The sequence below is a fragment of the Nothobranchius furzeri genome, chromosome 1 (assembly GCF_043380555.1).
Source record: "Nothobranchius furzeri strain GRZ-AD chromosome 1, NfurGRZ-RIMD1, whole genome shotgun sequence".
In the NCBI taxonomy this organism is placed as follows: Eukaryota; Metazoa; Chordata; class Actinopteri; order Cyprinodontiformes; family Nothobranchiidae; genus Nothobranchius; species Nothobranchius furzeri.
Window position 1 is genome coordinate 55,381,604 of NC_091741.1, and position 13,212 is coordinate 55,394,815.

The 13,212-nt window shown below is 41.1% G+C and overlaps 1 protein-coding gene across 3 annotated transcripts in view; it reads right to left on the reverse strand.

The window, feature by feature from the left end:
- Nucleotides 1-13,212, reverse strand: part of gramd4a (GRAM domain containing 4a) — a 45,010-nt gene that overhangs the window by 8,630 nt on the left and 23,168 nt on the right. For 2 of the 3 annotated variants that reach the window (XM_015956671.3, XM_015956679.3), the window contains 2 exons: nucleotides 3,920-4,040; nucleotides 2,166-2,227 (listed from right to left, as the gene is read on the reverse strand). In XM_015956671.3, the coding sequence (XP_015812157.3) occupies nucleotides 2,166-2,227; nucleotides 3,920-4,040 (183 nt within the window). Of the gene's footprint in view, nucleotides 1-2,165; nucleotides 2,228-3,919; nucleotides 4,041-6,606; nucleotides 6,822-13,212 lie in introns of those variants that run through there. The other variant, XM_015956687.3, reaches the window with a different exon arrangement.

Consider the following 13,212-nt stretch of genomic DNA (forward strand, 5'->3'; position numbering starts at 1 on the left):
CTCTTGGACTTCGTCGTCACCTGGGGAGTGTTGCAAAACAATTCCCCACCAGGACAACAGAGGGCGTAGTGCTGTTCTGTGGTGTCATGCCACCCTAACACTCATGTAACCGGTCAACAATAGTGTATTTACAAATGTGTTTATATATTTCTGAGACTTTACAACACAGACAAATTTGTCCTTCATTCTCCTCTACCTCTTCATGTGGTCACCATCTCTAAACTCACGCTTTCTGTCATTTCCGTCCAGGAATTAAATGTTTGCTCCATATTTTGTACTTCTTCAGTCATGGGTAAATAAACGTTCATATATTCAGACTTTTCAAATCAGTTCCATGTCTGCTGCTAAATATCTTTGTAATTATTGACGGGGCAATGGCGGTGCTGTTGATGAATTTACAGGAAGCGACGTCCTGACCAACCACAATCTTGTGGTCTCCGTCACTTTGACAGATTTTAAAAATTTGGAGTTGTCTCCATCACCCTCCGTGAGCCTGTTGGAGAGCCCTTGTGCCAACACATAATGGTGTTTGGTGTCTCCACACAGACGCAAACTGAGAGGTATAAATTAGGCTTAAACGTAGCGTTTCCTCATCTCATTTCTATCAGAAGCAAATGCAGGAGATAGGTGTAGAAGACTATTTTCACGTTCAGCCTGCGTGTGAAGCTCACAGTGACTGTCACCTTCTCAGTGGCTTAGTGGTAGAGTGCCTGCCCTGGGACTGGGAGATCGGAGTTCAAATCCTGGTCGGGTCACACCAATGACTTTGAAAAATGGGACCCAATGCCTCCCTGCTTGGCACTCAGCTTTAATGGGTTGGATTGGGGGTTAAACCACCTAATAGTTCCCGAGTGCAGCCACAGCTGCAGCTCACCACTCCCCATGGGGATGGATCAAATATGGAGATTAGTTTCACCAGTGTGTGATGAGTAATGGGACTCTGACTTTAAGATATTCCAAAAATAACAAGTAAAAAAATTAAAAGCAAAAAAATAAACGGTTTCTCAGTTAACTCACTCTTTAAGGCCAATTTGACTAGATTTACAATCCTTCCACACAGCTGGGATCTTTTCCAGGGGGGAAATGGGATTTAACTGGATCCCAGCCCCTCAGCTGTTTGGATGTGACATCTAAAATCACACTAATTAATCATGTTTGTACCAAGCAGCAACAGCAGCCTCACATGAGCTGTGTCACAAAGAACCATCTGGAAAACTGTGGCTGAACAGTGAGAAAAGGGAACAAGTAGTTTCAAAATCCATTTGGCTGAAATATCGGTCCGTAGCTAAGGTTACCTAACGAGTCTGCAGCCAGCTGGTGAGACTTGGATCCAGAAGGAAGGACAGAAACATTGTTGGTGTCATTATTTACCCTCTGGCAAGACACACGTTTTTTATAGAGAGAACACAGACTGGTGATGGTACCAAAATAGTCAGCACACTGCAAAAACTGACTTCTGAGAAAGTAAAAGAAGCAAAAACTTCTATAGAGAAAAAAAATATTCTAAATTTTGATTCTTTAGCTAGTTTAGAGAATTCTAGACACGCAACTTTTACTTATCTGATTTTTTTTACTCAAAACAAGAAAATGTAGATCATATTTAACAATATTTAGCTTATTTTAGAGAATAATTTAATGTCTTTTTTAGACTAAAGATAAGATTAAATGTCTTAAAATGATGCTTTTCCTACTTTCCTAGAAATCAGTTTTTGCGGTTCATAGGAAGCTGAAGGGTGGATCTCCACATCACATACAGTATGGAGATGAACACACGTTTAACTAAACAGGCTTTACTCAGCCTAAACTGCTCTTATCTTTCTTTTACAAATATCTTTAAGCTCATTTATGTGAAATCAAGCTGGAGAAACACACACACACACACACACACACACGCACACACACAGCTAATTTGAACTGGAACTCAAGACACTTGTGGCCTACATGAAGTGATCTACAATCAACCCATTTTACGAATTAGCACAGCATCACTCTGCTCACATTCTCCTTTTAGAAAAGACGTGCACGCACACGCACACGCACACGCACACGCACACACACACACACACACACACACACACACACACACACACACACCAAGGACAGTAAAGCCCACCCTCTGCACTCATTTCCTGCCGTATTCCCAGACTCGCCCCTCAGCGATTTACCTGTTCCGTGGTTGGAGGGTGACTGCTGTTTTCGGGGGGGCTGTGGTGGAGAATCCTCCAGTCTGCAGGTGGGAAAGAGAAAAATGTGTCATGGTTTACTTTCACTTCTACAGCACCAAAAGTTCCAGTCACGTGAGGATCGTCTCAGGAAGTGCTTCGGTGGTGACACAGATGGGCTGATTTAAAGAAACACTGTCAGCGTTGCTTCAAATGTATCGCGGAAACCATTTAAGTGTTTAAAATGGCCGTCCACCATCAAATGTGTGTGCTGGCTTCACAAAGATCATTCTGACTCAGCTGTCATGCTAACGATATGAAAACAGGAGAAAACACAAGTTTTACATGAAATTATCACATGGAAGGATGAATGAATGAATCAGTGTACCCAGAAATAAAAGCAGGAAGCATCAGTCACTGCTGGCTGCTTCCTGGCTTTTTTCTGGACAAACGCACCTCACCTGGTTCTAAGGGCCGGTACAGAGCTCGGACTCCTCTACATCTGAACATGCCAAAATACACTTTACCTTATTTAACACAAAAATATTTTACGAACAATTGGCAAATTAACTTTAAATTTACAATTATGGGAAATCTGTTATAGCATGAGTGACTTAGCTCTATGCTAAGTCCGCGGGTCAGGAAAGATCCTGGATCTCTTAATTTTGGAACTTGACGAACAAAAACCAGGAAAACAATCGATTTCTGAGTTCCTGATTGGCCGAGCACAGAGGAGGACTGATTCTCAAAACCAGACGGGTGTTTTAGTTTAATAAAACATTTACTGAATTATTAGATCTATGTTGGTATTTTCTCTGTAAGTAGACTGCAGAGCCTCATGTAGCTGTTCATCAGCACATCTGAATAAACTAGTACTTTGTGCTAACTCTTCACCTAAACAAGCATTGCTTTAATATTTTTTAATATCTCAGTTTGCAAATTTGGCTACAAAAGAAACTCAGATCTTTACTGCTTCATGAAGAAGTTAGCCAAAGTGGGGCTAATGCTAGCTCACTTCCTGTCCATGCTCAGGTTGACACGCTTTCTTGCGGTTCTGATGAGTCGTTAACAAACAAAACTGAGAAGTATGATTTATCGACCATATTCTGGATGTTGTTCAGCTCTAAACTTTGTGTTGTGGGTGCAGCGTGCCCGGCTTTCCCCTACCATCACACACAGAAGCGCTCATATCTATTGTTGCTTTATTGCCAAGCACTAGATGCTAGCTTGAAAAAAGGCACGGAAATTCTAATCTCCTCTCAAAGAAGCTCTTTGTCACTTATAAGGTAATGCTTTGATTTGGTTGACCAGAAGAGTGCATTTGGCCAGACATTATTACAAAATGCCTCTTCATACGAGGTCTCTCATTTCTGAGGTTATGTTGCTGGGCTGATATTGAGATCACAAGTGGCACCAGTGACCTCCATCACCTGATCTAGACCTACATGAGACATGCAGCAGATGTGTTACAGTGCTGGATGCAGACAGGAGCGTGACATGTCTGTGTTTTTACTCTGCTTCAAATCACAAAAACACCAAAACATCTCCTTGAGGAACTCCCCGTCTACAAGCAGCTTCTGTCTGAAACTTTGGACTGCTCCAACATTAACACACACACGCACACGCACACACACACACACACACACACACACACACACACACACACACACACACATGCGCAAACAAATTGACCGGCGATGAACTCAGATAAGATCCCGTCCTTCTTACCTGACACACACTCGACTCTGCTTTCTTACCTGGTTCTGAGCGCCTCATTCATCTTCTGCTCCAGTTCCATCCGTTTGCTCCGCTCTCGTTCCAGCTCCTGCCGCAACAAGTCCACATTGGTCTCTTCACGCAGTTTCCTCAGCTCCTCCTCTGAAAAAAAAGCAAGACCATTCAAATCTTTGAGATAAGAAGCTGATAATTTGTTACTAAAACAACAAAATCCAAAGAGCCTCTCTAACAACGTCGCGGTCGTTAAGGAAGGGTGAGAATAAAAGCGCAGTAAAGACATGAAACAGTTTCATTTCCTCATTCAGCCCGACAGAAACAAAACAGTCATTCAAAAATCACTACGTTTTGACAACATTTCATCACCTCATACCCATCACCTGCCTCATAAACTCTACTTCCTCCCCGCCGATCAGCTCTCGACCCAACCTGGTTTCAGGTATCAAGGCTTTCTGAGCCCAGACTGCAACATCAGCAGTGTTTCCTTCCAGCCTATTGTCCCCGACTAAATGATCACATGAATATGAGAGGAGGGAAGAGGTCGAGAAAAGTGTGCACGTGTGCAAAAGAACTAGCTATTCAGTCCTGGCATACATGTAGGCACACATGGAACAAAAACCTGAACCAGTTCTATCAGGATCAACAGTTGATGAGATCAGCTACAGTATGGGGTCTGTGCACCTCCTTTAGGTCATCTGGGTTTAATAAAACAAGAACGCCAGTTCTCATAGCTTACTGTGGTGCTAACAGAACATTTTCTGTCTGAACCTCCTATTGTTAGTCCTGGCATCTACTCCACTTCTCACATAAGCACCTCTAACAGCTCGGGTAAGTTAGAGCAGTTAACAAAACAAGGCTTTTCTTTGGAAGTCTGATAAAACCATCAGGTGTGATCAATCCTCTTGTTTTTGGTATTAAAACATGGCGTCTACTGTAGCTAAAAATCACGAGGCGCTTCACAACAACAAAAAATGTTAAAATATAAAGAAGAATTTTGAAAATGATTAAAAATATATTTAAAATGAGCAAAAAATAGACATTTGTGATTAAAATATGTAAAGAGAGAGAGTGAACAGGAAAGAGGGAAATCAGTGGATCCTGAGGAAGGTGGATTAGGTGGGGAGAGCAGAACCAGGAGAGGGTGATGAAGGTCACACCAAAACCATCTTGAACAAGTGAGTTTTCAGCTGCTTTTTAAAGGAGACCACTGAGTCCACTGATCTCAGGCTCAGGGGGAGAGAGAGAGAGAGAGAGAGTCTGGGGGCCACAGCAGCAAATGATCTGTCACCTAACCAAGTAGGCAGTCACTTGTAACCAGTTATCTTTAAAATCCAGTTACATGAAAACAAATGCTTCAACAATCATGCTTTCATCTCTTGGTAATTTGTGTGGGGAAAAAAACACATGTATTAAATTTAAAATGATTGTTGATGTTAATCCTGACCCTCACTTTTGTTGTTTAAAGACCCATGACAGTGTCCTGACCCAGGTCTAGAGCAGCTGATTTACAGAGTAGACTGGAGGTGAAAATAAACCAAGCAGCTTAACATCCAACAGGTTTCTCTATGTCAGACAAACATTAGTTAAACCACCAGAAGCAGAAGCAGCAGCAGTAGTACAGGTAGGCACAACAAGCACACAGTAGCAGAGCATCACACACAAGCTTTGTTTTGGTCCTTGTTAACGTCAACGGCAAGAATAAAAAACAGACTGAATGAAAAGTAAAATCAAGACAACCTGGTATAACAAAGACTTTGGCCACATGTTTATTTTACATATGGTAAATGTCCTGTACCCATGGTGGTGGTGATGAGCTACACTGTAGCCACAGCTTCCCCCAGTGGATACTGGAATGGATGGAAGTGAGGCTGTCGTACACTGGCACCAGCACGTAGGTGGGTGAAGTGTCTTGCCCAAGGACGCAACTGTGACAGACTGAGCGGGGCTCAAACCTGCAACCCTCGAGTTATGTGGCAGGCACTTCCTCTGCCACCGTCACCCTGGTATATGTACAAATAGAAATCCCTGCAAGCCCTGATAAATTAAATTATTGCTAGAGGTTTGTCACTAGATGTTACATAATCCCATTTTTTAACTTTCAAGGTTATGAACGTCAGAAAGCAATAAGTTCTGAAAAGTACCTGGTTTTGAACTTCAGCAAAAGCGTACAACCTGATGATGAATACCAAACATCCTAATATCTGTGGATGAATCCGATAATTTACACAATGTTTACCATAATGTTATAATAACGCCACTCATTAGCTTTCACTTGTACCCCTCTTAATGTGCAGTCTAGCATGTTTAACGTAGAGGTTAACATCTTTGTTAGACTTGATCCACATTTTTATCTGTTGATGAAATTTACCAAACATGAGTCAAAACTGGAAAGTCTCAAAATAAGGAAAGAAAAAAATAACTCTTTACCTTTGATAAAATCTAACTCAAGTACATTCAAGGTACGTTAACATTTTCCAACGTCTTACGAAGGCGATTATTTACACAAACTATATCATTTATATTTTACAGCATCACTAATTTTAGTTGGTTTAAAACACTTTACTGAAATCTCAACCATAGGCAAGCCCAACAATGCTTCATTTAAATTCCAGCATTTTCTAGGACAGTTAGGACCCTGTAATGTACAAACCTTTCTGGGTTTGTAACGACATTTTACACAAATTACTGAATCTCAAGTAGACAAACTTACTGAGGTTGAGGTTACTTTTATGGCTTTTGAGCTTATCCACCGCTCCACTGAAGAGCAGCTCAAAGCTGTCAAAACTGCAGTCCTCCATCCTACACGTGCCTGTACGTCTCTGCATTCGACCAGTTCCTGGAGTACTTCCACAGGAACGGGACGGCAGGGTGGCTGCCTTAGCGGTCTCTTGAAACAGAGCCACGGCTTCAGGTTGTTTGGACCTTTAAGTCGCAGAAAACAGCTCAAAACGCTTCCCAGGTAATGGATGTTATTATAGACTGGACCAAAGACAGAGGAGCAGGTTCCCGCAGTTAAACCTATCACCAGCAACACAACAAACTACTTTGACTGGTCTCCATGCAGAGTGATGGTCAGTAGCTAGAGCTGGAAAGAGGAGGAGGGCAGCAGAGGTAGAGGGGTGGGGCTCTGCAGGGTGGCCAGCACAGTAAAAGGGCCTGGAATCGGAGATTTCGACACACCAGTCAGCACTGAAATAGATTATGTTCATGTGTCAGAACAGCTTTTTGTAGATGCCGCAACAAGACTTTAGCTACGTTTTTGGCTTGTGAAGATTCATGTGTCTAAGAGCGTGCACGTCACAAAGTTAAGACCTGAAAGGAAAAGTACAGCACAGGGTTTTCAATCCAGGTCAGGGACAATGACTCCTTTCATTAAAGCTCGGAGGGGGAACCAGGGGGTGCGGAGGGAGAAAATCTGCTGCTTCACGTTGGCCTCTCATTGTTCACAGGCACAACAATGCTTGCCAAAACATTTGTTGACTTAAAACGGGGAGGGTTGAGTTTTGGAACTCCGGCAAATCTCCAGATCTACGCAACTCGGAAAGAACCAATGAAAATGAGGATGAGGGCGAAGAGGGAGGGAAGAGAGGACAAATCCAGTTCATCAGTTCAACCCAACCTCTGACATCGTCTTATCTTCAGATGTGGGGCAGTAATTATTAAGTATATGTTTTTTTTTATCCATTAGTGTTGTTTTTAAAAACTGAATCGGAGCACATTGGTTGGTACAACGAGAGAACAAATAAACACTTTCAGTAATAAATCCAGTCACTTTATCCACTAATTACGTTTGCAGACAGTCATCTTGATAATCTAATCGGGTTGCTACAAAGTTCAACCAGATAAGCAGAATGTTTTTATCTTAAGGAGAGCTGCACCGCTATCCTGTAAAGGCCTTCAGATGACAAAGCTCTTACTCAGAAAACAGCACTGATACTAGATAAAAACCTTTTGCCTCTATTTTCCATTATTTGCTACCTCTAAAGATTTGGTTGTTCCATTTTGACGAGTTCTTCAGAACTAATGGCACCGTGCTGTTATGATCTGATACATCAAGTGTAAAGAAAAAACTTAAAAAGGCCTTCAGAAAGCCTGAATTGGGGTGTTGAGCTGTAAAAGATTACCAGAAGGCCCAGCCTCCTGGTCACAGGGATTAATTAAAGGAATGGTAAGTAGTTAGATTACATTTAAGGTGGTTTTCCACGAGCGCTACTCAGAGCAACCCGGACCGATGCAGCTCGGCCTGACCACTGCTACCAAGGGCACGGTTCAGTATTTTCTCTCTACTTTCTCCCCTATTTCTAGTCCCTGCTCCGTTGAGGTACCTGGCAAGGCTGAGTTGGGCAGGCTTCGTGATTCTGGCTGCTGATTGGCTAGGGGGCGGAGTCACTGGTTGCTCCGGTGTTTTTGCCTTCTGTTTCACTGCCTGCAGTAGGGCTGCTCAATTAATCGAATTTTAATCCCAATTACGATCTGAGTTTTGAACGATTATACAAACAAAACAAGCTGATTATTTGCTCCTCCCACTTGCGCTGCCCTGAGTTGCAAATGAAGCGCTCCTCCACAGCGTTGCCAACTTGGCGACTTTGATGCTGTTTCCAACAGCTTTTCAGACCCCCTTCTTGACTTTTTAAATCTTAAAAGTACCTAGCGAACACCTCAGAAACATCTCTGGTAACCCTTAGCTACTTTCTGGATAAGTGTCGTCGACATTTCCTGCAGGTTAGCTAAACACTCCGCCTGCGCTCCGGGCCGTCCTTCAGGACATTAGGAAAGGGAATGATGTAGCGATGTGTGGGTCGCAAAAGAAACGGCTCTCAGAGCCAGGTCCCTGTTGGATTAACCAGGGTGAGTGACACACACCGTACCTGCAGACTCCTGAGCCGCAAAACACGGCTAAATGTGCACGTGTGGTGTGCTAAACACTTATGCGGCTTGCCCCTGATTGCTGTGAGACTGGTTTAGGAGGTGCAGCTGTGGTTGGGACATTTATTACATTAACTGATGGACCTGTAAATAAATAGTTCATAAATAAGATAGAAATAAGTTCCTCACACTGAAAAATAATAACTAATCTCTATGAGACTGAGGACACGGTGCTAGTGCACTCCGACAGCACCTTCACATGACTAAATACATATTATGCAAAATTTTGTGATCATCAATTTATTAGCATTTATTCATTATAAATGCCACTGTATAATTATTGCTGTCAGTATTTGCAAGATATTGGTATTTGGGTCTGTACTGGTTAGACTTAAATGAGTTAAACCAAGGTCAATAGCCCTTGGGTCATAAACTATGAGCTATAAGTATATTGGTCTTTTTATACTGGGAATCAGGAGTTATTTTAGTGATCATCTTGTTTCTTATTTATTTTTGTCCTGATTGTTCCATGAGCATTTTTATGACTGAATAAAAAATAAAAACATTAATTGAAAAATCGTCTTAAATAATCGAGACCTCAATTTCTGTCACAATAATAGTGATCATTATTTTTGCCATAATCGAGCAGCCCTAGCCTACAGCCATTTTCCTGTTCTGTGACAAAAAGCCATAAAACTGGGCAAAATGTCCAGCAACACCAACATTTTTCAGCCGAGATGTGTTCCTGTGGCGCATACAATTTACCTTACACCGTTTACTCACAAATCTCACACATTTAACAAATCTGGAAAAATATATAATCAGCTACTTTAGAAGCTACAAGGTGATTTTAAAGGTTCACAAACTTTTGAATAGTTTTCCCCGGTCTTTGTGAGTTATTTGGAGAAATCATCAGGCTCTAATCCTGTTTGTACTTGTGTTAAACAAAGAAGAAATATTTTACATCTTTGATTAATACTAAAATGTTCCTCCCCTTCGTGCTCCCTCCCACTCAGGCTTTGATATCCAAGGATGCCCCAGATTTCACTCACTAGCTTTCACATTCCTGCACTGTTGTTTGGCTTCAGACTCAGAAGTGAAGCTTTGTGTCACGCCATCCCTAGTGAACCCCCACGCCCCGTTTAATAGCCAGAGTCCTCAGCAGGCAGTGTGTCTGCCCAGTGCCCATCTTCCATTTGAATCTGTGTTGATAAAAGTTTGTGTTGAAGGTCCAAGGATATGCAGAAACATGCATATGTAATAAATAATCAAGAAGACAACATTATATAATTCAATGCGTTATCTGCAGACAGGATGGCATCTGCTTGTTTAGAGAACCGTAATCACATCATGCCTTTCCTAACATCTGAAGATTGAAATCTCCTTGGTGACGGAAACCAAGAGCCTTCAGGGTCACGGTGAGGAAAATGGGAGTTTTCTAAGAAATGTGCAGGGAGTCTATAAAGGCACTTTGTTGTAAGTATGCAGCTTTTATAGAGACAGGAGTCCTGGTTATCTTTAGCGAACCATGATTGATGATTGAAATAGTCAAAGCTGAAAATAAAAACAAGCTGATGTTAACTCCACATCAGCAACATAGATAAACTCAGAGAACATCAGGTCCATTTCACATGTCCTTCTGCTTCCAGCTCCTCATTATAGAGACCCGATGACCCAAACCATCAACGATCCTCTCTGTATCCATACTTCCTACAGGTTAGAGTTCACCCGCGACAGCATCAAGAAGTCTTTACTAGAATGCAGCAGCTGTTAATTTAGAAGGAATCAGTAATTGATGAGCCAGGGTGTTGCAGAATACATGCTCATCTGTATGACTCCATCAAAAAAGACATTTATTTTTTCCCTATAAACTCTGAACTTCTACAACTGTTCATCAACAATTTCTGCATTAATTTATTATAAACAAACAATAAGCACATTTTTTAGTTTTGAATTCAAATTCAAAGATAGCACTGTGTTGTATAATCCACATCAGTTGTACCGATTGATTACAGAGTTCTCACACAAAATATATCCGTTATTACAAGAGATCTGAGGCATTTTACTAATTACATTGATCCAAGTCCTGGAGACTGAGCTCTTCTCTCCTAAATTAATATACAAAATGGTCCTACAGAAGCTGTATCATGTACAGTCTAACTGATTGTTTATAACTTCGTAAAGTTTAAGAGGGAAAATAAGTATTTTACCAAGAATATGTGAAAATATAAATGGATTAAGACAAAAATTTAAATTTTTGTGCAAACCTCAAAGACCTGCATCACATACCTAACTCATCTGATTCTGGTATGCTTCTCTTGTGCTGCAGCAGAGCCGTGCATGCAGCTGAACTCTCTCTGTTAGTGTAAAGTAGGGCAGCTGCTAGGACATGCTATCGATCAGCCAGATACCGTAGAGCTCAAATCCTGTTGTCCTGCGCTGACCTTCAACCACCCTCTCCATGTTTTGAAGAAAAAAAATGTGCATGAGAAAAAACGCCCAGTTATCATTGTGTATGCAGCAAGTAACTGCTGGCCTTGCAGCTAATGTCTTCTAGCACTAATACAGAGCATAAGTCACGCCCATCTACTTCTGGACCGTGGGTCCCCGGAAGAATGAAAAAAATAAATGCAAGTCAATGACGCTAAAAACGCTATTTTCTAATTCCGCTTGTTTTGTGCCATGGATTTCACATATGATGTCTGTGAATTTTAAAGACATGTTTTAATACAAAGAACCCACTTATTTTTGAACAAGGGGAACGTTATTTTAAGTTTTATGTGAAAATAAGTCTAGAACTACAAATGTGTTTCATGAAAGTGATGTCATCAAAGCAGACACAGAGAAAACGGAGGGAAAAGGGCTGTAAGTTCAGCAAACTTCCCACAGGAGGAAAGAACCACCATAAATCTGGTCATGTGGCATGTGTCAGCTATGTTAGGGGAGAGGAAATTATGTTGTGATGTCACATATGCGACGTGCCGATTTCTGCTGTGTAGTCATGATAATTACGAACTTTTGCAAGCCGATAAATCTCAAAGTACGTGACTGGCGTCGTCAAAACACCCATCATTTTGAATTCAAATCCAAAGATATCACTGTGTTCATTACTTTTCATTTAAATTGCAGTACAACATACGTGCGATCCAGGGCAAAGCGGATTAGAAAATAGCGTTTTTAGCCTCGTTGACTTGCATTCATTTGTTTGTTTTTCCGGGGACCCATGAGCCGACTGGAAAGGAGGAGGAGGAGGAGGAGGAGGAGGAGGAGGAGGAGGAGAAGAAAAAGAAGAAGAAGAAAGTATCATTTCTATAGCGCCTCTCAAGATAAAAATCACAAGGCGCTTCACAAAAACAGAAAATGTAAAAATATAAAAAAGCATTTAGAAAATGTTATTAAATATATTTAAAATGAGCAAGAAATAGACAATTGTGATTACAAAAAATGTTAAAGAGAGAAAGTGAACGGGAAAGAGGGAAATCAGTGGATCCTGAGGAAGGTGGAAAATAAATAATGAAAATTTATCATTTCAGGTCCATCACAGTCAGCCCCCGACTTCCTCATGAACTATATGAATGATAATCTTAACCAGTGAAACACGTTCACTGCTAATCCCAAAATACATAGATGGCTGCTAGTCCGTTTGATCGCTGCAGTTTTTTCCCCATTTTCTGTTTCTATCAAAGTTATATATATATATGTATAAAAAAGACAAGTTGGGTGTACACCCTTGTCTGTTACTACAGCCAACCACACAGCTAACTATAACCATTTTACTGTGAAATCAACTAAATGAAAGCAATAAAAGGCTACAAACTGGCTGGCTGTGTCTTTCTACCATCTGTAATGGCTTAGGGAATGGCATGAGGTTATATGCAATGGTCCACAGTGTGAAAGGTGCCAAGTAGAGTCAAAAAAGGCTAGAAATATCAACAAGTCATAATTTAACAGTAGGATAAGAAAAGGAGTGAAAGAGGAGGACCGAGTCAAGGAGGATGTTAGCATATTAGACCTACTAATTCAATAACATGAGGTCATTTCTGCTAGCATTAACCTCTGCTATCATAAAACCAGCAGGAGGATGAGTTCAGCTCAGGTTTCTTCTTCTGTTTTTCCTTCAGTTTCCACAGTAATTCTCAATGCAAACCGTAGATCTGCACATGGATTTCTTTGTGTATCACTAAGGCAGCAAGCAGCTGTGCAGTGTGTAGACAACTAAATAATTAATAGCCGAGAACATCATTAGTATTTCTACTGGTCCATCCAGACTCACGCAGTTTTTAAACTTTTAAATGATTTAACTGAAGGGGATGCAACACTTTAAATCCTGTTATCTCTGGGGTCTAAATATGGTAAAAGCTGTTGTTTTTGCATCCAGATTGATGATTTAACCAATTAGGACAAACAAGTTATGTAAAAACCCAACAAGAAAACACCTGGATCATCATCT